A 24,605-nucleotide genomic window follows, 5' to 3' on the forward strand; every position below is an offset into this window, starting at 1 on the left:
GGCAATTACCACACTTTCTAGGATATATCCGCCTTGAATAAATGCACTTTGCTGCCGTGAGACCAATCTATCAATAATCTTACCAAGTCTCAAAGTTAAAGCTTTTGGAAAGATTTTAAAACTACAGTTAATCAGACTAATAGGCCTAAATTTCATCATCGATCTAGCTCCCTCCTCTTTAGGGATCAGGGTAATTAAAGCAAAATTAATTTTATGTAAGTCTAATTTGCCCTGGTGAAAATCATTGAACATGGCTAACAGGTCATTTTTAACAATACCCTAGAACTTTTGGTTGAACATAAAAGACACACCATCAGGCCCCGGAGCTCCATCTGAATAGCAGCTAAAAACTACCTCTTTAATCTCTTCCTCCGTAAAAGGTTTGGTAAGGAGTTCATTCTCCTCGCTGGTTATCAGATCATCAGGCCCCCAAAACTCCTTATCCAAGCTTACTCCTACTCTACTTTCTTTGGCAAAACGCTCTTTGTAAAAATTAACTGCTATATCTATCATTCCTTTCCGGTCCTCAGCTAGACCATTAGGACCCTCTAGCACTTCTATTCGTTTTTTCCTACTTCTCTGATTTGCCACAACTTGAAAGTAAGCTGTATTTCTGTCAACCTCTAATATATTCCGGTCCCTGGATCTTTCTCACCTTGATCTCCTCTAAGGCCCAGATATTATCTAACTTCCTAGTCACCTCTCTAAGTCTAGATAACTCTTGATCAGATAGAACCCTAGACTCCATCTCTTTTTTAAGATCATTGTACTCCAAAGCTAATTCAGCTTTTTCCTTATTCATACTAGCTACCTCATTTGCTGCCCAGCCTCTAACTAATTTCCTCAGGGTCCTAATCCTGAATTGTCAAATATCAAGACTATTCTTACATTGACATGGTTGGGACCAAAACTTCTCTATTACTTTGGCAAAACTCTCCTTCTGCAACCACCATTTTTCAAATCTAAATTGTTTTTTTTTCCAAAAAAGACATTGTCGCCGGAATCTATCAGTAAAGAATTATGGTCACTAGGATATTTCTCTAGACCCTTAACCCTTACTAAAGGAAAAGCTTGTTCCCATTCCGTTGTAACAAACACCCTATCTATTTTAGCTAGAATAGGAAGATCCTGATTATTTGTCCAAATGAATTTGGTATTACTAGCATTTAACTCTACCAATCCCCACTTATATATCCATTCATTGAAAGCGTCGGCCCATCTATAATTAATAATTAAATTACTATTATCAGTAGCAAATTTGACTAGATTGAAGTCTCCCACCACCATGGTAGGACCCTTCCATTTGCTCATAACCTCATCTATCTCAGTCAGGAATTCTAATTTTCCTGTCTCATAAGGGGATCCATATACTACCACTAGTTTCCAACAGAAACCAGTCTTAACATCACTAATCATCAGACTAACAGAAAATTTTAGAATATCACAAACAGATGCAGAAAATTTATTACTATTACAGCCTACTAAAATGCCACCAGCAGTGTCTTTAGCAGGTAAAGAAAACCAACTAAAAGGCGTATTATCAGCTAGAGTTTTCAGATATCCTTGAATAAAAAACTCCTTCTTGGTCTCTATAACACCTACTATATCAGCATGAGTACTCCTAACTCTACTGATCAAGGCAGGTAGCCTACCCAGTTTATTCAAACCTCGAATATTTCAGAAGAGACCTATCATTTCAACTTACTTGTACTCATTTTCCTATTCGTAACCTTAGTCCAGGCCTGCTCTTCTAAATCTATCTCTACATCTACATATGCTCTAATATCAGCTACAGGAGTCTCAGGGTCCTCTCCCATGATCTCCTTTGACGAAATTTCCATCTCATCTACCTGACTAGTCTCTACAGAGTTATTCTTTGTGCTTATCACTACTTCTACCAAATCTGGTATCAGGTTCTTATCCCTATTGATATCATTGCACCATTTCTCTGGAGGCAACTCTCCTGATGTACAACCAAAATTACATCCTACAAACTTGCAACATTTAGTAAAATTACTATTTCTATCCTCTACCATGTCTAAAATCTGCTGGGCCTTACTACTACCAGAATCCATCTTATGATCTACATCTAAACCAATCTTTGAAGCAATATCAACTAACTCGTTATTAGAGAAACTAGGTATGGGTTTTTTACCTTTAGGTATTTTTAGGTTGTTCATCTCCTTCAATGCTTGTGCCTTTTCAATCATTGTTCGACCATCTTGTATATTCCTCTTACTTCTTCTCTCTGGAATAACTGGACCCCATTCTTTAAGTGCCAAGTCAGAGGATTGTTGAGATGAAGGTTAAGATTTATCTAATCAGCTTCAAGACAGAAGGGTTTGAGCAGATAACTGAGGGGGGAGGAAATGAAAATGGTGATGATGGTGAGGGGGGAGATGACCCTGAAGAGGATGACCTGCTAGATGACGAGGACAACAATGGTGAATCAAAGAAGAAACAGTCTGATCATGATAAGACTGGAGGAAAAACCAAGGAAACTGGTGAATGCTCTAAATCAAGCTCTCAGAAGGACTTCTCTACACCTAAGGGCAGTCACAATGGTCGGAAACATTTGGCCATAAATTCAACTAGCTTTAATCAACGTTGGATCTATTCTGTTTTCTAATAAGTACCCACATGTAAGCCTCTAAACTAGCATCGAAACTACCCACCTATAGCTTTAAGAATGACAATCTAAAGCAACCCCTTCAATTACTACGTATCTAATGTATCCACCTTTGCCATTATTAAAAAGCTTTACCTTGTAAAGTTTGAAACCATATACACTGTTACTTAAGAGGTATTTTTTGTAATAGTAATTTTGAGTAATTTGAATATAAATTTAGAAGTTTATTTAAACTTTTAATAACAATGGCAAAGATGGATAACTAATGTAGATTAGAGAATTTTTTTATTTACTTTTGTATTGATAGCATCCGTGGATAATTTAGATGTGTATGTAGGGGGTTTCTTTTATGTATTTTTTATATAATGGAAGAGGTGAACGGTTTAGAAGCGAATAAAATCAAATTTCTATTTTATGATCATTTACATAGTGTTTGGTTTAGGGAATTAAATTAACCCATTTTAAATGGGATGATACATCATGAGTCAATTTCTAAATTTAATGAAATGATTACATTTCATATTAGTACTAGTTAATAGCTTGTGAGAATTGAGGTGGTAATAGATGAACCCATTATATTCCACAAACCAAACATAAAAATCAGAGAACGAGATGATAGACTACTTCATTCCACAAATCAAACGAACCCTTAGTTTACGAAACCCATGGTTGGACAAAGGAATTCTAACTTGTCACATGAACTCGTGAAAATTAACCGAAGATGCTCAATTATCATTCAAAAATCATCTACTTATATACTAATCATATCTCTACTATTGCAGTGTACAGGTATATTTTCTATCTAGTAAGAAAAGATATCTAACATCTCGCGGATAATCGACCAGCCTAACTTTTGCGGTACTAAAAAAAAGAAGAGTATTCCTAATACTACGTGGTACGCATCCCGTCGCCGTCAAGAGTAAGCCGAAGACATTAAGGGGTGTTTGGATGCAGAGACTAAAGTTTAAGAGGTGTCACATCGGATGTCATATGTGGTGTTGCATTGGGTATTCGGATACTAATAAAAAAATAAATTACAGAATCCGTCAGTAATCCGCGAGACAAATTTATTAAGCCTAATTAAGTTATTATTAGCACATGTTTACTGTAGCACCACATTATCAAATCATGGACTAATTATACTTAATAAATTTGTCTCGCAAAGTAGTCTTAATTTATGCATTTAGTTTTGTAATTAGTCTAAAAAAAAAACAACCCCCCTACGACGGTAAGAATATTGTCATGCCAAACAAAAAGGCAGCGACGCCGCCGCCGTCGTCGCGGCAGCGCATCACGCATGTTCAGTGACGAAGCCAGAAAAAAATATAGGAGGGGCTGAACAAAAGAATAAAGGTTTTTTTTATCTTCTCTTAACCTTAGCCTCTCCTACCTAATACATGTATGCATAAAATTTTAAGGGAGGACTTAAGAAAACTCCACGTGTTCAGGATGGGTAGGGGGGCTGAGCCCCACCGCTGGCTACGACCCTGCGCATGTTCATCACTATAGCCTTTGGGATCGCGAGATGCTTGCGATCAAAGGAAACTTTGCGCCTCCCAGAGCGGACGAGAGAGAAAAAAAACTTTGGTTCCTCCTCCTCCTCCCATGCTCCCGCACATGTACTGATGTACACTATCCGCTTCGCAAATCGCAGTGGCTGGTGACAAATGGCAATCTGAACTAGCGTCAAAAAATGGCAATCTGAACGTGGTAGCCTCCTCTGGACTCTGGAACCTGCGTTGCTGTGCTGCACTCCTCTTTTGTCGAACTTTATTTATGAATGAACAGGTGTACGTAAGGTCGTAAGCATATGGTTTGAGCTCTTTTTCAAGGTTTGTCTTCTTGCCCAGATACCAAACAGATTGCTTTTCAATTCGCCTTTTCACACAAAGACGGACTCCGCGATATACCAATGTACTACATCTTAATAAAAGGGAAAACAAGGATAAAAAATGAGAGAAAGGACCCGGAGTCCGGACTATGCCACGCCTCTTTTGTGGGGAAACGCGTACATAAATATATGAAAAACTCACTGCCGTGAGAAAAAAATGTTGGGAAGATTCTGTCTAATCTTATTTTAGGCTTCTGTTTTGATGATTTGAGCCGTCATGCTGTTCGTTCAGTTGTCTTGATTGTGTGAGACATCTGCTTATCTTCATCCTCTCCACACACATCATCATCTTTCCTGTTGCTGCTAGCTCCTGTGTCACCCCTACCTCACATCACCTTATCTTGGTAGCATATGGGGCGTGCTTGTTTGCCTGAACCATGGTGGCATACACATATAGGGTGTGTTTGGTTGAGTTGTGACGGTGGAAAAAAGTTGCTATGGGCTGTGAGCTGTGAGAAAGCTGTTGTGGGCTGTGAGCTGTAGAAAAGCTGAAAGCTGTTTAGTTAAACAAGTATAAAATATACCTTCTATCTTTATCTCTCTTAAAACAACTATGGAAGAGTTTTTTATTCCACCAATTTTGAAAAGCAAAAAGGCAAAAGCCAAAAGCAGGATCAAACCAGCTTTCAAAACTGTACTACGGAAAAGCAACTGCTTCTGAAAAAACCGCCTGAAAAAGCAGCCTCTTTAATTGGGCTTTTGGCTTTTAGGACCAAAAGCCAAAGCCAAAAACCCAACCAAACGGACCCATAGTTTCCATCGAAATATCATGTACACTTGACAATCTTATAATGACAATTACATCAAGTATGTACACTTGCTCAGCCTCATCCATAAGACACAATTAAAGATACAAAGAAGAACAATAACAGCAGTTTTGAAAGAAACCTGGTTTCCTGTAGTGGTAAATGGTTGGTGAATGTTAAATTATTCACCTTAAGGGCACTCCAGGCTTTGAGTTAATGGAAAAGTTGAAATCTCGAACTGCTTCTTCATAGGATTTTATATTTAAAGTGACTAGCACTAGACACGGCTACAGCCAGCCTTCGTAGGGGCTGCTCATAAGCATTCGTAGGGGCATTTTCGTCGGACGTCTCTACTGAGACGTGGCTACAAATCGTTGATTTATAGACACCATTGATCAGCTGTTTTTATAAATTAGATTTTTAGGAGTGGCTCAAGATTTGTATCATCAAGAATTCGGCCAAAAAATAGAAAAAAAATAATCTACGGAGGCCCCCACCAGGCAGCCACCCACCTGCTCCGCCGCAGTTGCAAATCGACCTCCTCCTCGCGTGATATTCCTCTAACCACGTCACCTCACACTCATTTGTGTTTATAATGGATTTTCTTTGAGACTTTTCTCTGTGTGCTATTATAAAAGATCGTAATCCTCTGTGTGTCTCTGGAAAAATTTAGCGGTCTTTAGCACCACTACTCCAACTTTTTCGTGTCCTCCATGTCACATCCGTCAGTTTGGGCTCTAACGCCGTCAAACTGCAGATGTGAAAAGACGAAAATACCCTTAAGTCTAAATATGTTATTAATTTTTTTAAGCATCTTAACGACTTCAAATAAAAAAAAACTCAAAACTAGAAAGTTGTAGATCTCGTCGAGATCTATAATTTTTATATAAAATTTATTTTTATTTAATTTCGTAAAAAAATGATGATTTTTCTAAGATATATTAATCATATCAAATCATATTTTTTTGTGGAATTAAATGAAAATGAATTTTATATGAAAATTATAGATCTCGACGAGATCTACAACTTTCTAGTTTGAGTTTTTTCATTTGAAGTCGTTAATATGCTCAAAAAAATTAATAACATATTTAGACTTAAGGGTATTTTCGTCTTTTCATACCTGCAGTTTGACGGCGTTGGAGCCCAAACTGACGGAAGTGGCATGGAGGACATGAAAAAGTTGAAGTAGTGGCGCTGAAGACTGCTGAATTTTTTTCAGGGGCACACAGAGAATTACGATCTTTTATAATGGCACACAGGGAAAAGTCTCATTTTCTTTCTCCTCATGTTATCCTCAACCGAATTTAAATTGATTGTTTGAGACCCTAAATGAATTCAAATGAAAAAGTTGCCAACTACAAAGTTGTATAACTTTTCGAGATCTACTACTTCCGTTTTTTCTCTTTGTCCATCCGAGGTTATTTAAAAATTTCAAATTTCAAAAGTGAGAAATTCAAACATTGTTTTTTGACAAGATGATTTCAAATAAAAAATTTGTCAACTACAAAGTTTTATAACTTTTCGAGATCTACAACTTTTATTTTGGTTGTTTCTCCATCCGAGGCCGTTTGAAAAAAGTTAAATTTCAAATTTGATAAATTCAAACGTAGTTTTCCTTGACAAAATGATTTCAAATAAAAAAGTTATCAACTACAAAGTTCTATAACTTTTTGAGATCTATAACTTTCATTTGATCATCTTTTCATATGACTTTGTTTGAATAATTTACAATTTGAATTTTTAAAAATAACAACTTCAAACAACATTTTGAAAGAGCAGCTGAAAAAAATCATGAACATAAAAAGTTGTAGAAATGATCTAGACCTGCAACTTTTATTTTGGTAATTTGTCCATCCGACAAAGTGGTAGTATTATAGATCTTGATCAGTTCTAAAACTTTTATGTTCATGACTTTTTCGGCTGAAATCATTTACTCTTTCAAAATATTATTTCAAGTTGTTATTTTTTGAAATTCAAATTTTGATTTGATAAAACAGAGTCACATGAAAAAGATAACCAAAATAATAGCTGTAAGAACATAAAAATTGATAGAGCTTGATTTTAGAAATTTTTAGGATAAAATCATCAAATTTAAAGTTAGTATGAGTGAGAAAGATTAGTTACAAGTTTTAGCTGGAAATTAAAATAAGAAATCAGAGTTCTTTGATAATTTAAAAATTAAATTTTAGACAGCATTTTAAAATAGTAAACGATTTTAAATGAAAAAAGTTGTAAACAGTAAAGTTCTATAACTTTTTGAGATCTATAACTTTTATTTTGGTCATTTCTCCATCTGAGATCGTTTGAAAATTTTGAATTTTAATATTCGACGTCTATTTGTAGGAGCGGCTCTATATTCAGCCGTCCCTACAAATCGGGCCAGGGCGGCTGATAACGGCAGCAGCCCCTACAAATGGATTTGTAGGGCGGTGTGTTTGGAAACTATTTACAGCCGTCCCTAAAGAAAAAAGAGCCTAAAAAAAGAGGCTACTACAGAACCTTTTTGTTGTAGTGAGAAAAATCATAAACTCTCTCCATTTCTGAACGTAATTTATTTGAGATTTTAGTTGGTCATTCTTTTTTACTTGACCTGTCAATATACGACAAAAACTGATAGCATGTGGCTGATATTACTAGAGTAATCGTAGAAAAAGCGTTGCGTCAAAAATCTAAGAAAAACCTTCCTACATAACTTTCACTATATAAAATAGTGTACTTTAAAAAAAATCAGGACAATCATCTGGTTGCGTCGTCGTTCGAGGCAACATACATTTGGAATCAGAGGGATAGATTTTAGAAGTTCATCTTTTTTTCTCTGAGAGTCATTTGACAAGGAAGAAGAAAACGATTCCAGAGACCTTGACCCTGTTTGGGCCTAATCCCATGATCCATAGGCCCACGCCGAGCTCAAACGAGTATATAGCCCAACAACGTGGCCCTCCACATACGCAGCCCAACTGTTGTACCGGCCCGAATCCAACTCCATGTCGTTTCCCCTTCTCTAATAAAAACCGCACGGCCCCACCCACCCCGCGCTCCTCGTCTTTCACCACCCGTCGCGGTCGCGTTCGGACCTCGGAAGCTTCCGGAGACAGGAGGCCACCCGCCGCTCCCCGTGCCCTAGACAAAAAGAGGTACGCCTCCGATTCCAGAGGGGAGGGGGTTGCGCCGCTCTGATTTCTGATAGTTTGCTGCCAGGAGACCCGTCTGATTTGCTCCGCCGAGGTGAGCGCTGCCGTGCACTCCCCCGTGGTCTTCCCCGCTTCGAATCTGACGCGGTTGGATGATGTTCGGCGTGCGTTTTGTCTAGTCGATTCGGTCGTTTTGCCTGGTAGAGGAACCCTAGTTCGTTATCGCGTTGTGGAAGGTGGAGCGTCGGCCTGTTGCCTTGGGCTGAGGGCGTGTTCCGCACACAATTTTGAAAGTGGGATTGAGTGGTTTCATTGCGCCGAGGGGGAGGGGGAGCTCTTTAGATTCTTTTGGGATTGGTCGTTTGCGCCTTGGAGGAGGGCCGTGCGCGTGTTGAAGCTGTTATTTCCCCGGGGAGGGTGGGATGGACGGCGTGCTGGTAGAACCTCCCAGAAGAATCGTGAGAAGAAAAGATAGGAAAACTTTGTTTTCTTGGGTGCGCTGACTATCTGCTTGTATTTGCTCATACAGATCTACGCTCGGTAGCACGTTTATGTATTGTAATACTGGAAAAGTTCATGATGGGTGACGTCCACGCATGTGCACGTCTTAAGCAACATTTTCTAAAATTGATTCTATTGGTAAAATGATTCTAGATACGGGATGGAGTTGGATTCCCTGCATATATAAACAACTAAAGAAGCAATCAGTTTATAACAGAATATATGTCTTTTGTTTCACCTGTTGTCCAATTCACTTTTGGTTTAGCCTACTTACAGTAATTAATGAAGAACTTTATACTTTGGTGCCTGTTTGAGTAGATATATTTTCTTCATGGCCTTGATTCTTTTTTGTTTTTTATTTAAGAGGATCTGATATGTAAATGCATGATTTTAATGAACGGAATTGCTATTGTGCCGTTTCTAATGAATCTTATTATTTTCTCGTGGCTTCTTAGAACATGGGAAGAAGCTATGATTACAGTCCATCGTCACCAAGAGGTTACAGGAGAAGAACTCGCAGCCCAAGTCCTCGTGGTCGTTATGGAGGCCGTGGTAGGGACCTCCCAACTAGTCTTTTGGTGAGGAATCTTCGTCGGGATTGTAGGTAAGATTCTCCCTGCTCCTGGATCAGTAGTAGAATGGATTTTCTTTGGTGTTGCTTTCAATAGTAATTGAATTGGTAAAGAGAAAATAGGTTATTCATTATAATATTGGAATTTGTCGAAGGGGATAGAATTAGCAGGCTTGTGAGGACTGAATTCTTAATTTTGCTTAAGACATTTAGTATCTTTTTTTTCTTGCAAATAAAAACAAAGCATGTTGATCTTTTTATTTTTCAAATTAGCCCCATGGAATGTAGCTCCTGTACAGAACAGATATAAATTGTAAATATACAGTTCTGTCTAGCTATTCTGAGGGATTTGAAATGCATTCTGCTTCATAAGTTATGTCTTATTAATGAAGTGTACCCCTCCCCCTGATTTTACCGAGTTTTCAGTTGCAAAGTCCTTTTTGTTTTCCATGTTTATGAGGTGCTTCCTATTGCATATAACGATGAGAATGGATTATTCTTTGACACTACACAACTGTAACTTGGATGTTATGACAACTGCAGGCCTGATGACCTTCGTAGACCATTTGGAAAATTTGGTCGCCTTAAAGACATATATCTGCCAAAGGATTACTACACTCGGTAAGGCACCTTGTCTTAATTATGTGAGTAGGTGTTTGCCCATGGACTCCTACGTGCAACTTGGCGATCTCCACCTGAGCTGTATAGTACACTAAAGTATATTTGATCCAGAACAGGCTTATGTTCTTTATAAATACCATGGTGTTGCTTGTTTTTAACATATTAAATATGTTCTTTACAGATTTTTTAAATTGTTATGCTCTGTTTCCTTTGGTTTACACTGGATTGCTTTACCCACCCCCTCAGATTAACAGTGAAAGTAACTTTTTTTGAAGACAAGTCTTAAGAGTACTATTGAAGAAAAGGAAGAAATAGAGGTTTAAAGAGATATGCAAGTTACGAAGAGTTTGAAGTGCAAGGTCAGCAGCTTAGTGCCTGCTTTACCTTTGAGATTGATTTGTGTATCAATTGAAATTGATTTGTGTGTATCACCATTCTTGGAAGGAAGAGTTTGCAGCATGTTGATTTGATTGTCTATGCAGGGGTTTTCTCCTTAATGGTTCTGAACGATTGCTATTTTTAGTGAAGTACTAAAATTTGCATTCTGTCTCAGGGAACCTAAAGGATTTGGGTTCATCCAATACTTTGATCCTGAGGATGCTTCTGATGCAAAGTACCATATGGATGGGCAGATGCTGCTTGGAAGGGAAATTACTGTTGTTTTTGCAGAGGAAAACAGGAAGAAGCCTTCTGACATGAGGGCCAGGGAAAGAATGAGGTACTAGTCCCCTTATGATACCCATTCTATAACTGTTCATTTGTGCGTACGCATCTGCCATAGTATTTTAGGAGGCAAAAGCTAATTTACTCATGCATTTTGTTACTTCTGTAGTGGCAGAGGCCGTTCTTATGATCGGAGGTTGCGCTCAAGGTCACCTGGTTACAGCGATTCTCCTAGGGGTAGATCAAGGTCCCACAGCCCAAGCTACCCGCCAGCACCTAAGCGAAAGCACTATTCAAGGTATGACTTGCTTCCATCCCCCTCCTATGTGCTGATGAAAACTCCATGTGCTTGTAATGTCCCAGTTCAAATTGATTGGCTCACCTACCTTCTTGACAGGTCCCCGTCTCCTCGACCTCGAGAGAGATCTGTGTCGCGTTCACCAGCTGACAGCAGATCAAGGAGTGCAGGCCCCAGTGTTAGCAGGTCTCCTCGGAGGCAGAGATCTCTCTCTGTTAGCGAGTGAGGTACCTCAGGGCTCTGTGTGGCTATCTAGTCGCTGTTATGCAACTGCATATGTTCCAGATTATTTTTGTCAGCACCCTCGTGTACTCGGAGTTTTGAACATGTATGATGTATTTTGTATTCCGAAATCTCTGATGAGTGAAGTGGATTGTGGAACCAACGAACCTTGATGTTGGACCTGTTGACCTCTGCACAGGTGCCCATATGATATGAAGTTTTTTTTTTCTGCAATTGATATGGCAGTGTTCAGGTATTCATTGTTCATCCAATCGCCTGTCTCTTGGAGCAGCTGAGCTTCTCTGAGAATATGTGCGTTTTGGTGTTCCTCATTTCCCTTCTGATTCTGAATTGCAGTGAACTTTCGTGCTCAAATGTGTCTGAAGTTTGTAGTTGCGTGTTTGCTTTTGTATGGTTTATTTATCCCTGTGATATGTTACCCTTGCGATGTATTGTTACAAGCGCGCAGGGCTGAGAACCTATCACTACTACTAGTAGTAGTATTTTTGTGAAAGTAGTACGGAAGAAGTCCAACTTCGAAAACATTTTCGCTATTTACTCAGGAGCAACTGTTTTTTTGAAAACATGAATATCATAGGTAGTCCCACGGTTTTGAAATCGTAGCTGGACAAGTAGAGCTTTGAACTCATCCTCTCTATAGAAGAGGCTTCGAGTCTGGGACAATGTGAAGAGAAGAGCGGATCGAGAAAGAAAATAGCCCGGCAATGACCGGGTGAATTGCTTCAACATGACGCGTCGTTGCCCTGCAGCCATGCCAGAGGGAGCTAAACTAAAGACGACTGCAAATTGGTCTTGCTTGGACGTCAAGACGATGAGGTTTCGTCGTGGAAAATTGGACGACAGTTGCAAAAACTGTACTGGAGTATGCAAAACAAAGCAAAAAAAAAAGAAAGAAAAAAAAAGAAAAAGAAAAGAGAGCATAGGAAGAGTTTGGCCCGTGGTCAGTCGAGTTCAGACCAGACTCGTGGACCGTGACTTTGACCCTTTGGATAGGTAATAGAAGTAATTAAGGAAGCAGTGGTTCCCCTTGTTAATGAATCCAACAGCAAGACGAGAGGAGACCTGCTGGTTCTTCGATGGGGCCCTGCGTGCTCAGATCTTCCGTCTTGTGAGGTCAAGAACTAAACGTTATTTTTACACCGCTGCATACAAACCGTGTTGACCTACATGTTTCATGGGAATGGGATCGAGAGATAACAATTAGAGAACGGAAAATTTGATGGTAGTTGGCTGGTAGGACGATGAGTCTTGCTTGTTGTCTCACTGGCTGGTGGTTATTTCTAGTCTGGGCTAGTTTTAGGCTCGTAAATTAAGCTTCAGTTAGCTGAGCCATCAGCATCTGCATCGATGCTTATCCAAAAGCTCAACTGCTCCAGCGTGGATGGAGAACTTTGTTTTGGGTCTGTTTCATGTATGCTAGCTTGATTCCGGTGAACGATGGAGTTCTGATATGACCATGCAATGCATTGTGCTAGGTAGGCACAGGAAATCAGATGCTTCTGTTGCACACACCGTACCATCCCCTTTTGGTTTCAGTCAATCGACAATGTCAGTGTCAGCAGACAGAACAGGAGTTTATACGATTACTTTTGAGGAGAAGGTACTAATTAATTTGCATGGTGTGCGATTAGGACGGTGCATCGATGGATCTAGTCCGCGGCGGGTCCCATGCATGGTATGGTGTGTGTATATATATATATATATATTATATATACATACATCGTACTACGTGGCTCGCTACCTCTGCTGCCACGAGTGGCCGGTCAGCGCACGGTGAGTGTGTCTGTGTGTGCCGTAGGAGCAGAGCACTCCCGTCCCGTGTTAAAAAGAACCGCGTAGGCGTAGGGAACGGGAAGGGCCACGATTTTCATCCACTGTTGTTTTTAAACTAGTACGAGGTCACTATCAAATCTACCAGGTCCACATTATATCTGTTGGTGGTCACTGGTCAGTGAAGTGAGGTCTGAAATAGTAATAATGTACTGGTACTGCCGTACTGGTATGGTGGGACTGAGTGAGCAAGGAGCGAGAGGCACGGATGTGCGCGCGCATCGTGCAGGAGCGAGAACCGAACAACACAAGGCAGGGGCACGTGAGGGGAGATGGCTGTGGCGGTGTCGGTACAGAAAGTGACCAACTAGTGAATATTTGTAGTTTTGCCGTACGTTGTGATCGGAGGTGGCCTAGCACTCAATGACACAGGATTTATACTGGTTCAGGCAACGTGCCCTACGTCCAGTTTGGGTCGGTCAGTGACTTTATTCCTGAGCCTAGGTGCTCGAAGTTTGCAGTGGGGTTACAAACGAGAAGGGGGACGAAGGGGTGTACAGGAGGTCCGGTCGGCTCCGGTCGGAAGGGCCAAGAGCGACAGGAGCTACGCTATGAGCTAAGTGTTCAAGCGTGTGCTTAGTGTCCGAACCCGATGGTTCTGTGGTCGTGAGCTAGTAAACTTGATCGGTGCTTGTTGTCTTCAAGAAGGGCTCTTTTCTTTGTTGGAGGAGGCGTGTCCCCTTTTATAGATAAAGGGGATGGCTTTACAAGTGGGAGGGTGATGGTACGTATGCTACCGAGCCTTGTTGCCCACGCCTACCGAGCCTTTTTGCCCACGCCGGTGGGTACAAGATAATAGTATGCGCCTACAACACTGTTGATGTTACTGTTGAATGTCAAATGCATACGGGAGGTCGTGCTGCCTTTTTTAGGGATGGTGGACGTCGGTACCTGCAAATATTGTTTGATGCCTAGAGGCATGTGAGGAGTCTCGCTATGTTCACCCGGTACAGTAAATCCTGGCGCCCATACCGCTATCGATGCCCAAAGGCACGTGGGGAGCCTTACCGTATGGGAGTTTTAGCAACCTCTACAATACTGTAGAGGGAGATGTCGGCGTCTATAATACTGTTTGTGTCAGGGTGGCTGCAGAGTACTGTTCCGTGCAGGGTATGGTCCCTGGTACAGTGGTTTTGACTTGTGAGCCTTGCCTTGCTTTTCTCCGCACGTCTTCTGGTTCCCACCGAGCGGGCGTCCCCGGTCGGATGGCTCCAGTCGGCTCTGAGTGTGCCGGTCAGAGAAGAGCAGTGAGCAGGGTTCCTGCGAACCTGGGTCGGAGACGCGGGGTCGGAGTCGGAAGTGGTGTTTTGGGCCAGGCCTTCCGATCCGAGGGGCCGTTCGGAGGCTGCCGGAGTCGAAGCGAACGCTCCGGTCGGAGAGGTGGGCCGAAGTAGCCGATGAGCGGGCGTTGTTCCTCTTCAGCCAGACCTTCCGGTCGGTGACTGGGTCGCCCTTCCGGCCTGTCGCTTTAGACTCTTGGGTTGAGCCTTGGCGTGGAAACCGGTCCCCGAGGGACCCCGGGTTTATGAACCCGACATGCGGCAAATGCGGATTGGGTCGGACGAATGGCCGCACAAGGCCGTGAAGCGTGTGATGGGCGAGCAAGTGGGTAGATATTTTTGAGAGAGATATGGGAGACGTAAAGAGAAAAAGGCAGGCTTGGTGGGCCGCCCAAGCCTAGAAAGACAGCGTCTGATGGGATGGACGCATGCCCCTAAGCATTACCGATTTAGAAATGTTTTCTGATAGTCAAACTTCTGTTGCCATAAATAATTTATATTGCAAGAGAAATTAGTGTTCAAAGTATATTTTTAAAGGCCGCACTAGTAAGTTAAAGAGTATGACATCTTTTATTTTATGACAGAGAGATATTACTACGTGCAGTGTATTCCAGGAGCATGTTAAGATTTTTTTTTATTGCAGACACACTAAAGGTGTGTTTGTTTCCGCGTATAATCGGAATCGAGACGGAAATAATCGAAAATCCCACCCAAACGTATATTATTCTTTCACGATTGTATCGGCCGCTGCGGCGAAAGAAATCGCAAATCAACTGTGAGCGGTGTTCTCGGTACCGCGAGGGCTTCGGCGTGTTTTCCCCACCGCGGCCGATTTTACAGCCGTTGCCCCTCGGCACGGCACACGTCCGCTTGCCCGCCGCCCTGGACTCCTCTGGCACCCTCGATCGAGGACCCGGATGGGTACTGGATTCCACGAGTGACGATCCTGTATTAATGTTTTGTACGTACGTGCACTCGCCGTACAGCGAGTACTAGTGACTCGTACTACCTTTTGTTGTTGTTGTTGTGCCTGCCTGCCTGTGCGGTGGCACTGCTGCAAGTTTTGACCACCGCCACCCGCCGTCTTCACGTGGCCGCGTCGCCACGTACGGCTACGCGCCGCCGCGCCGGTATTTGCTGGACTGCCCCTGCCGACTCCGGCTGCCCTGCACGGCCGCTGCGCCCATCACCGGGCAGCGGCAAAGCTTAATTACCCCTCCTGCTGTTTAACTATCGCAAATGGGCGTGCCGTCAGTGATCTTCCACGTACTACAAGTACAGACTGAGTAATTTAGGCTCACTCTGTCATTCACGGATAACCCGCCAGGCAACACCGCAACATGCATGCCAATTAGAGGAACATTATTGATAATGATACCGTTTTGGCGATATACAAGTACAATGTATGATCACTGACGATCAAATTGGCGATGGACGGGCCATCTCATCACCAGCCTCACAACAAATGTATTCTAATCATTTGCACCACTTACAAACTTTTTCAAACAAGCATATATTTGTCCAGCCGTACCAACCGGTGAGATGTAGGATTTTTTTGCGCTTAAACCCCCCACACGTCGGTCTTTTTTTACGCTTAAGCCCCCTTAATTATTTGAATTAGCATCTAGTGGTCATGATTGATAGTTTTTAAGTTTGTATAGGTTGATTGGTTTGCACCTGATATGTTGCCTTAAAAAAAACAGGAGAGGTCTTGCGTGAGGAGATGGAGATCCGTAATTCCCGGTCCCCTCCTTTGGCGATTCTGAGAGCGAACTCTCGCCCAGCCCTGTTCTAGACCGTCTCCTCGACGATCTGGACTGCTCCACCGGTGATCCCTTCGATTGCTGGTGTCCACGCCCCGCCAACGATCGCTGGTCGTTGCCGGCCTCCGCAAATCGTTGGTTAGCCGTCCTGGCGCCGCCGACCACATAGTTCCATAGTAAGCGCCGCTTAGGGCTTCGCTGGGCTTTGCGGTCGCGCCGGCACTCGCTAGCGTACTGATCGCTACTGTTTTTTTCCTCTCTGATCCTGTTGCCTTGATGGCGTCGGACGGGGGTGGAAGTAAGGGGACTGTGAAGGCTCCTTTCGGCGGGGATGGAAACCCTAGTCCGAGTGTTTCTGATCTTCTAAAGCGCCTTAATCTAACAGAGGAAGAAGGAGCGGTAGTAGATTTCAGTGATGATGAGGAGATTGATGATCTCCCTCCGACGGAGTGGGCAGTGGTGGGGAAGGTTCTCTCACCCATGGCAGTACACATCAATATGATCCGGGCGGCGATGAAGCTAGCCTGGGGCAATCCTTTTGGCCTGAAGATCCAAGCTATAGGAGAGAAGGCAGACAACATGTTCGTCGCTGAGGTTGGTTCAAAGGCCGATATGGAGAGGATCCTTGCGGGGACCCCGTGGATGGTAGGAAGGCATGCGGTAGTTCTCAAGCCTTATGATGAAAGACTTAGTGCTGATGAAATCATCTTTGATCGCATGGAGATTTGGGTGCGCATCCTCAAGTTCCCGCTAGGTTGGATGAACCAGCAGCGGGGAACACGGGCCATGAGCCTGATCGACCATGTTGTGAAAATGGACGTCGATGGAGATGGGAAGGCGAGCGGGGCCTTCCTGCAGGCTCGTGTTGCTATTGAGTTAGACAAGCCCCTTTGTCGGGGTGTGCTCTTGAGAATGAGCAAGACGGAGGAGCCAAAGTGGTTTGAGGCGCAGTATGAATGTCTTCCTTATTACTGCTTCTCATGTGGTCTAATGGGTCACTCAGAGATCGATTGCCCACACCCAGCACCATGTAATGAGTTCGGTAAACTACCTTATGATGTCCCTCTGAGAGCACCGGAGGAACGTAGGAGAAGAGTACAGTCCTTCGCGGGAGCTGCAGCTGAGTCCTTTGGTACGGCTCCTCGACGTACATGCCATCCAAAGATCATTGTCGTTCTAGTGATGACCGATCGTCTCTGGGAGACGAATCCCGGTTCTCAGCTTCAGAACCAGTGGAAAATCTAGAAGAAAGAGAAGTTCAGTCACCGTTGAAGAAGAGGAATACAGAGGGAACTGCAGGGAAAGGCCAGCCGGTCATGGAGGAAACAAATACCAGGCTACCCCGGAAACGCAAGTCGAAGGGGGCTGGCCAAAACCTGCAGACCCCAGACCTCAATGTACCAGCTGAGGCTTCTAATGCCATTGTTCCGGTAGGCCTTGTGAGTTCAAGATTGAACTAGCTAGATGGAGGTTCCGAAAAAAGCGGTGAGAGTATGGTGGAAATGCTGAAGAAGCAGAAGAGAGGCACAACTTCACAAAATGCACGATCGGCGGCGGCTGCAAGTGGCAGTCCCCGCCGGGCACAATGAAAATATTAAGCTTGAACTACCGGGGTTTAGGGCAACCCGAGGCAGTTCACGACCTCCGTAGCCTTTGTGAGCTACATCGCCCGGTGGTGGTTTTCTTGTCTGAGACTCGTTTCTTCTCGGATAGGGTGGATGTCTTGTTAAGATCACTTTGTTTTGCGCATGGTTTAGGCGTGGGAACCAATGGAAGAGGTGGCGGACTTGCACTGTTGTGGAAAGATGAAGTTTGTGTAAAGCTCCAAAGTCTTGACAAGCTTCATATAGATGTGGCGGTGCTTGATCCAATGACAAACGGGGAAAAGTGGCGCTTCACTAGTTTCTATGGTGAGGCGAGGAGAGAGTTAAGATATAGGAGTTGGGATTGTCTTAAGATGCTCAAGGGTCGCAGCTCACTGCCATGGCTCTATGTAGGGGATTTCAATGAGACTTTGCATGCCAACGAGCAATTTGGGGGTGCTGGAAGAAGTGAACGGTAGATGGAGGGTTTCCGAGAAGCAGTAGCAGTGTGTGGCTTCACGGACCTAGGCTTCATTGGTCTACCGTACACCTGGGACAACCGGCAAGATGATGCTCACAACATAAAGGTTAGGTTGGACCGGGGGTTGGCAAATGATGACTTTCTTGACTTGTTCCGCGAAGTTAAGGTCTGGCATGTTCAAACGACAATATCAGACCACTGTGCACTAGTGGTAGAATGCTTGGAACACTCCTTGAACAAGAGAAGACGAAAGCGAAATTTTCGCTATGAAAACATGTGGCAGCGTGACCCTTCTTACATGGCTCTTATTCGTGATGCTTGGTCATCGAATGGAGGAGCTACTGGATTGGGAGACATGCACACAAAGCTGAAAGGTGTGCAGTCCTCGCTACAGACCTAGGAGCAGGACGTCTTTGGCTCGGTGCGGAAGGCGTTGACAACTCTTAGGCGTGAGCTGGAGGAAGTCCGAGGGCAATCGCTGGGCTCGGGACCTTCTAGACACTAGCGACAAATTATGGCGCGGATGTCTGAAATGCTATCAAGAGAAGAAATTATGGAAAGACAGAGAGCGCGTCTTGATTGGCTTAAGGATGGAGATCGCAATACGGCGATGTTTCAAGCCAAGTCACGAGCACGAGCCAAGAGGAATAAAATTATGGCTCTACGAAGAGAAGATGGGTCGATGGCAACGGAGCAGGCAGAAATAGAGGAGATCGCTACTAACTACTACCGCCAGCTCTTCTCGGCCCAGGAAGAGTTGTTGCCGGACCTGGTGCTTGATCACGTGCTTCCCAAGGTCTCGACTGAGATGAATGACTGGCTGCTACGGCCCTACTCAGCTGCGGAGGTTGAGCAAGCTTTGCAACTTATGAAGCCGAGCAAAGCCCTGGGGCCAGATGGATTTATAGATGGCTTTTACCAGTTACACTGGGATTTGATGGGCAATGAGATCACAACAGCGGTGTTGGATTTTCTCAATGGTGGAGGTATGCCGGATGATATTAACCTTACTACCATTATTTTAATTCCCAAGACAAGAAATCCTCAGGTTATGAAAGAATTTAGACCTATTTCTTTATGCAATGTTCTGTACAAGTTATGCTCAAAGGTTCTGGCTATGAGAATGCGTGAATTCTTAGATGATATTATTGTAGAAGAGCAGAGCGCCTTTGTGCCTGGAGCTTGATAACAGACAATGTACTCATAGCTTATGAGTGCATCCATTATCTGAAAAGGAAGAAAGGGAAATCTGGAGCGTGTGCTGTGAAATTGGACATGGCCAAGGCGTATGATCGTGTAGAGTGGGAGTATCTTAGAAGGATCATGCTAAAACTTGGTTTTCATGCTGATTTTGTGAACCGTATTATGAGGTGTGTAACAATAATTTGTTTCACTATCAAAATCAATGGCGTATTGACTGATACCTTTAGACCATCTAGAGGAATCAGGCAAGGGGACCCCATTTCCCCATACCTATTCTTGCTATGCTCTGAGGGTTTATCTTGTATGCTGAAAGCTGTTGGTCCAGTGTACATATCAAGGGGTATAAGAGTTGGAGTTCACTCCCCCTGGATATCGCACCTGCTCTTTGCGGATGATTGCATAGTATTTTCTGAAGCATCGCAAGGAGGGGCTGACAGACTGGTAGAGATTCTAGACAGATATCATCGTGGATCCGGACAGTTGGTAAATCGGGATAAATCAGCCATATTCTTCAGCAAAAACTGTCCTGCGGAGATGAAGCAAGTGGTCAGTCAGAGGCTTGATATCCAAAAGGAAGCCCTGGCTGAACGCTATCTGGGACTACCCACGGAGGCAGGAAGAAAGTTGAGCGACTGTTTTGAATACCTGCCATCCCAGGTGAAAGGTAGAATTGAAAGTTGGTGCGGACGTGAGGCAAGTTGTGCAGGTAGAGAGGTTTTGATTAAATCAATTGCCCAGGCGGTACCCACTTATTCTATGAGTTGCTTTCTTTTACCTCTCAATATATGCAACAAGATGAGAAGTGTTGTGGCCAATTATTGGTGGGGTAGCTCTGCTGATAACCGACACATGCATTGGATGAGTTGGGAGCGTCTTAATCAACCGAAACACAAAGGAGGCATGGGTTTTCGGGACATGAGGAGTTTCAATTTGGCAATGCTTGGAAAGCAAGGTTGGCGCCTCATCACGAGACCAAACTCACTTTGTGCAAGAGTTCTTAAAGGGTGCTATTATCATGACACGGAGTTCTTGAGGACTACCCGGAAAAAGCACGCGAGCAGTACGTGGAGGGCAATCCTAGCAGACCGAGACGTACTACAGCGGGGTCTGATCAGAAGGGTGGTCGATGGAGATTCTACTGCTATTTGGGGTGATCGATGGATAGCAGACCACTTTGATGCTAGGCCAATCACACCAAGAGTTGCCGGACATCCGAATCTGGTTTCTGAACTGCTGACAACTAGCGGATCCTGGAATGTTGAGGCAGTGAGAGCGCTGGTGTTGCCAATTGATGCAGCAGCTATATTGCGACAGCCGCTGGGTCGAGGAGATGGTGATTTTTGGGCGTGGGAACCAGAGCGTTCTGGGATTTATTCTGTCCGCTCGGCATACAAGATTATATACAGGAGGAAATGGGAAGAATCCTTTGGCTATTTACCTAGCTCTTTCTGATGATGTTATATGGAAAAAAAATTTGGAAGCTAGAGGTCCCTCCCAAAGTTAGAGTGTTCTGGTGGCGTGTTTTGCACGAATTCCTACCGACGAAGCAAATTTTATTCAGAAGGCACATAGAATCGGAGGCCTTCTGTGAGGTCTATGGGGAGCCAGAATAATCGATCAGGCATGTACTCTTGGACTGCACAGTGGCGAGGCAGTTCTGGCAATATACAAGATGGGCAACAGGGGTCAAATTACCAAGCCTGAATGCTGAGACGTGGGCTGCTGATTTGATGTCACAGCTTTGCCCAAGACGAGATCGTGCTCTGATTATGATTGGAATGTGGGCGCTTTGGATGCTGAGGAACCGGCGACGCCATGGAGAGCTGACGATGCCGGTTCAGCAAGTGGTGCTCTGGGCCAAAGATACAGCTTATGATTTATGGCAGCTGAGCCACCAATTTGACAAACCAGCTCCAGCATACAATAGGGATAAATGGAGAAAGCCGGAGGTGGGATGGTCGAAGATTAATACGGATGCTGCGTTCTCTGAAGAAAGCAAGCAAGGAGCAACCTCGTCCATTATCAGAGATGATCAAGGCGCGTTCTATTCGGCACAAGCAATCTGGTATGAGCGTGGTCTTGATGTTTGCTCCATAGAGGCCTTGGCGTGCAGGGATGGCATGAAGCTTGCTGCACAGATGGGTTTACGTCGGGTGGCCTTGGAAACCGACTGTCTCCAGGTTGTGCAATTGTGGAAGGAGTCACAAAGATCCATCATTGATCCTATTCTGAAGGAGATGGAGGAAATTAGCCTTGCCTTTCAAGAGTTTTCTTTCTCTTTTATTAGTAGAAGTTGTAATAAGGTTGCACATTTGTTAGCTCGTCAGGTTTCTAGTTCACATTGCTCGAAGGTGTGGCGTGTTACTCTAGCATGTGTGTATGACTTGATCATGGTTGAGGCTCCGGCCGGCTAATTTATGAAAGGCAAGCAATTCAAAAAAAAAAAAGATATGTTGCCTTTAAGAATAGTGTATCCGTGCATACTTTTGTTAGTACATTTAATACAGGTGCGATTTGTTCCTATATGCTTGCCGCCGAGAGGGAATTTGCATCAGTCTTGTTCCTATATGCGAACGTACATATTATATTGTATATACCGGACGTGAGTATATACTGATACATGTTTATGGAAGAGTATGTTCTCATACAAAATATATGGAAGAGTACATCATCATACAAAATATGAGACCTGCCTGGCGGAGGAGGTGCAGGCGACCCAACGCAAGGTGCGGGAGGAGAGAATACACACCTGCATTTAGGTGGGAGTAACTACTCCCAAGGAGTAGATTTTTTTTTCATATATATATATATATATATATATATATATATATATATATATATATATATATATATATATATATATATATGGGAATTATTTTCTACTCCCAGATAGTAGTTACTCCCATGTGTAAATATCTAGATTTAAAGTGTATATGACCCGACGAAGTGTACGTAGATAGAGTATATCATCATACTAGACCATCTAGGGTACTATGTATGACAAGTATATATGTATACTTAGAGTATATGGTTATACTTATTTTATATGCTACTATCATAATATTATATAATATATTAAAAAATATGTGCTCTTTTGAAAAAAAAAATATTCGCATAGTAAAATTCTAGAGTATCTTAATATTAGTAGGTCAACATACTCAAATTGATAAATGAGTATGTACATATACGCAACGTGATTTATTGATATATATATATATATATATATATATATATATATATATATATATATATATATATATATATATATATATATATATATATATATATATATATATATTGCACTGTCCGTCTTGTACGTCGTTTCGAAAGCACAAGGCACGTACCTGGCGTTCCCTATCATGACAAGCATGAATATATTAACTTACTTTTTTCGTAAGATAAGAAGATACTAGGATATACGATATAGAGAAACCCCAAAAAAGGTCGTTGACGGTGCTGACTGCTGAAGACCATCACTACCGGTGGAGCGGGACCTTTCCTGTGTGTGGTTCCCGTCCGGCCCCAGATTCAGAGCCCTAGCGCTAGTGGAAAGTGCATCACCGTACATAATTATATATAGTAATAAATAAACAGACAAAATTACATGCCGGAGCCCACAAATCCGGCTGTCGTCGTCGTTCTCGCCCCATGATCCAGAAGAGACATGTCATCCATCTTAGATTTGCAACCTTGCTGTCCGTCATGTGCACCGTCATGCATGTATATATAGAGTTGAAGCTTCCATGGAAGGTGAGCCTGAAGAGTCTCTCACTCTGGGCTGGGCCAGCAGAAAAGGCTAGCTGTAGCCTGTACGAGCTAGTGCACGTACGCAGCGGTTTCGCCAGCAGCCACGTACGTCAGACATGACGACCTCTTCTCGGTATCATCCGTGCTCCTAATAACGAGGGTGTTTAGAGCACCGTATTATTGCTATGGGCGGGGCATGCATGCATACTTGGAATCCAGTTCTCTTCTTATACACGAGTACCTATTCTGGATTCCTTGCTTGCATGGCATCTTCTTATATGCTACCGTTTATACATACATTACATTTATACATGTATGCGTGTATATGTATATGTATATCAGTATATGTATATGTATACGTATATGTCCGTGGTTTTGGTGATGGGATTCGTCTCTTTACGGTTGTGTGTCTACGCACTGCCGTTGAGGGGTCAACGTACGTCGTCTAGCTAGCCAGCCGTTTCTGTTCTTATTTATGTGAGTGTCAAAATATTCCAATTCTTTCTGGCTTGTGCTCGTTCTCATTTAAGCCTTGTTCGGCTAGGGCATATCACTCCAGGAGTCATTCCGGCCAATGAAATCTTACAGTATATTTTTATAAAGCAAAACCCCGCTATCATGCTGGATTAATTAATCTATTAAACACCTTTTCATTGCAGCTCAGGACACGTTAGCCTAGCCATCAATTCATGTCTGCATCCAAGCAAATGAAGAGTTTGAGACTGTTGAACTCCTGATGTCTCCCGCTGAACCGCTCTCATAGGCCCCGTTCGGCTGGTAGAATTTTGGCTAAAACTGACTGAAAAACATTGTTCTAGCTGAATTATTGTGAGAGAAAAACACTGTTCCGGCTGAAAAAAAAAGTCGAACAGACCGAATATGGGATAAGCCGAACGGGGCCATACTGTATGTAGCAGCAAAAAAGCAAATAACTCTTTCCTTCCAATCTCTTGCAGTCCTGTTTTAGCCTCCACTACGTGAAAAATGGTCTGTAGCAACGGGACAAATTTTTTCATAGGGGCGTCTGGTGATGGAGCCACCCCTACAGTGGCGTGCTCGGGAGCCCAGAGACCAGCCGCCCCTACAAATAGAACAGCAGGGGCGGCTGATGATACAAGCCGCCCCTATAAATGAGTCTGATTTGTAGGGACGGCTCACTCACCAGCCGCCTCCAGTATTATGATTTGTAGAGGCGGCTCAATCACCAACCGCCTGTATGAATGTTGCACGTACAAAAGGCCGCAGACTCCTTTCTCCTCCTCAAGTCGCTCACTCGCATGGTCGCACCCCGCCTCCACCTACTCGCTCCCTCCCTCCCACCCACACTGCAACGCCCTCCTCGCCTTCGCCGCCCTCCTCGCCTTCCCCACGCAGATCCGGCCTCCCCCGCCCTTCTCCTCGCCTTCCCCGCGCAGATCCGACCT

At 43.4% G+C, this 24,605-nt stretch overlaps 2 protein-coding genes across 3 annotated transcripts in view; both read left to right on the forward strand.

The window, feature by feature from the left end:
* LOC136537125 (probable polyamine transporter At3g13620) overlaps positions 1-24,605 on the forward strand; it is a 216,707-nt gene that overhangs the window by 9,600 nt on the left and 182,502 nt on the right. The window lies entirely within an intron of this gene.
* LOC136530817 (serine/arginine-rich SC35-like splicing factor SCL33) lies at positions 8,322-11,517 on the forward strand. 2 transcript variants are annotated; one of them, XM_066523541.1, is made up of 6 exons: positions 8,322-8,400; positions 9,354-9,502; positions 10,013-10,090; positions 10,644-10,808; positions 10,923-11,051; positions 11,151-11,517. In XM_066523541.1, exons 2-6 carry the CDS (start codon positions 9,357-9,359, stop codon positions 11,275-11,277), a joined length of 645 nt encoding a protein of 214 aa, XP_066379638.1. In that variant the 5' UTR covers positions 8,322-8,400; positions 9,354-9,356; the 3' UTR covers positions 11,278-11,517. The 2 variants fall into 2 exon arrangements, with proteins under 2 accessions (XP_066379638.1, XP_066379632.1); XM_066523535.1 differs by having other exon boundaries at positions 8,323-8,491.

This window comes from Miscanthus floridulus, chromosome 2 (assembly GCF_019320115.1).
Source record: "Miscanthus floridulus cultivar M001 chromosome 2, ASM1932011v1, whole genome shotgun sequence".
Lineage (NCBI taxonomy): Eukaryota > Viridiplantae > Streptophyta > Magnoliopsida > Poales > Poaceae > Miscanthus > Miscanthus floridulus.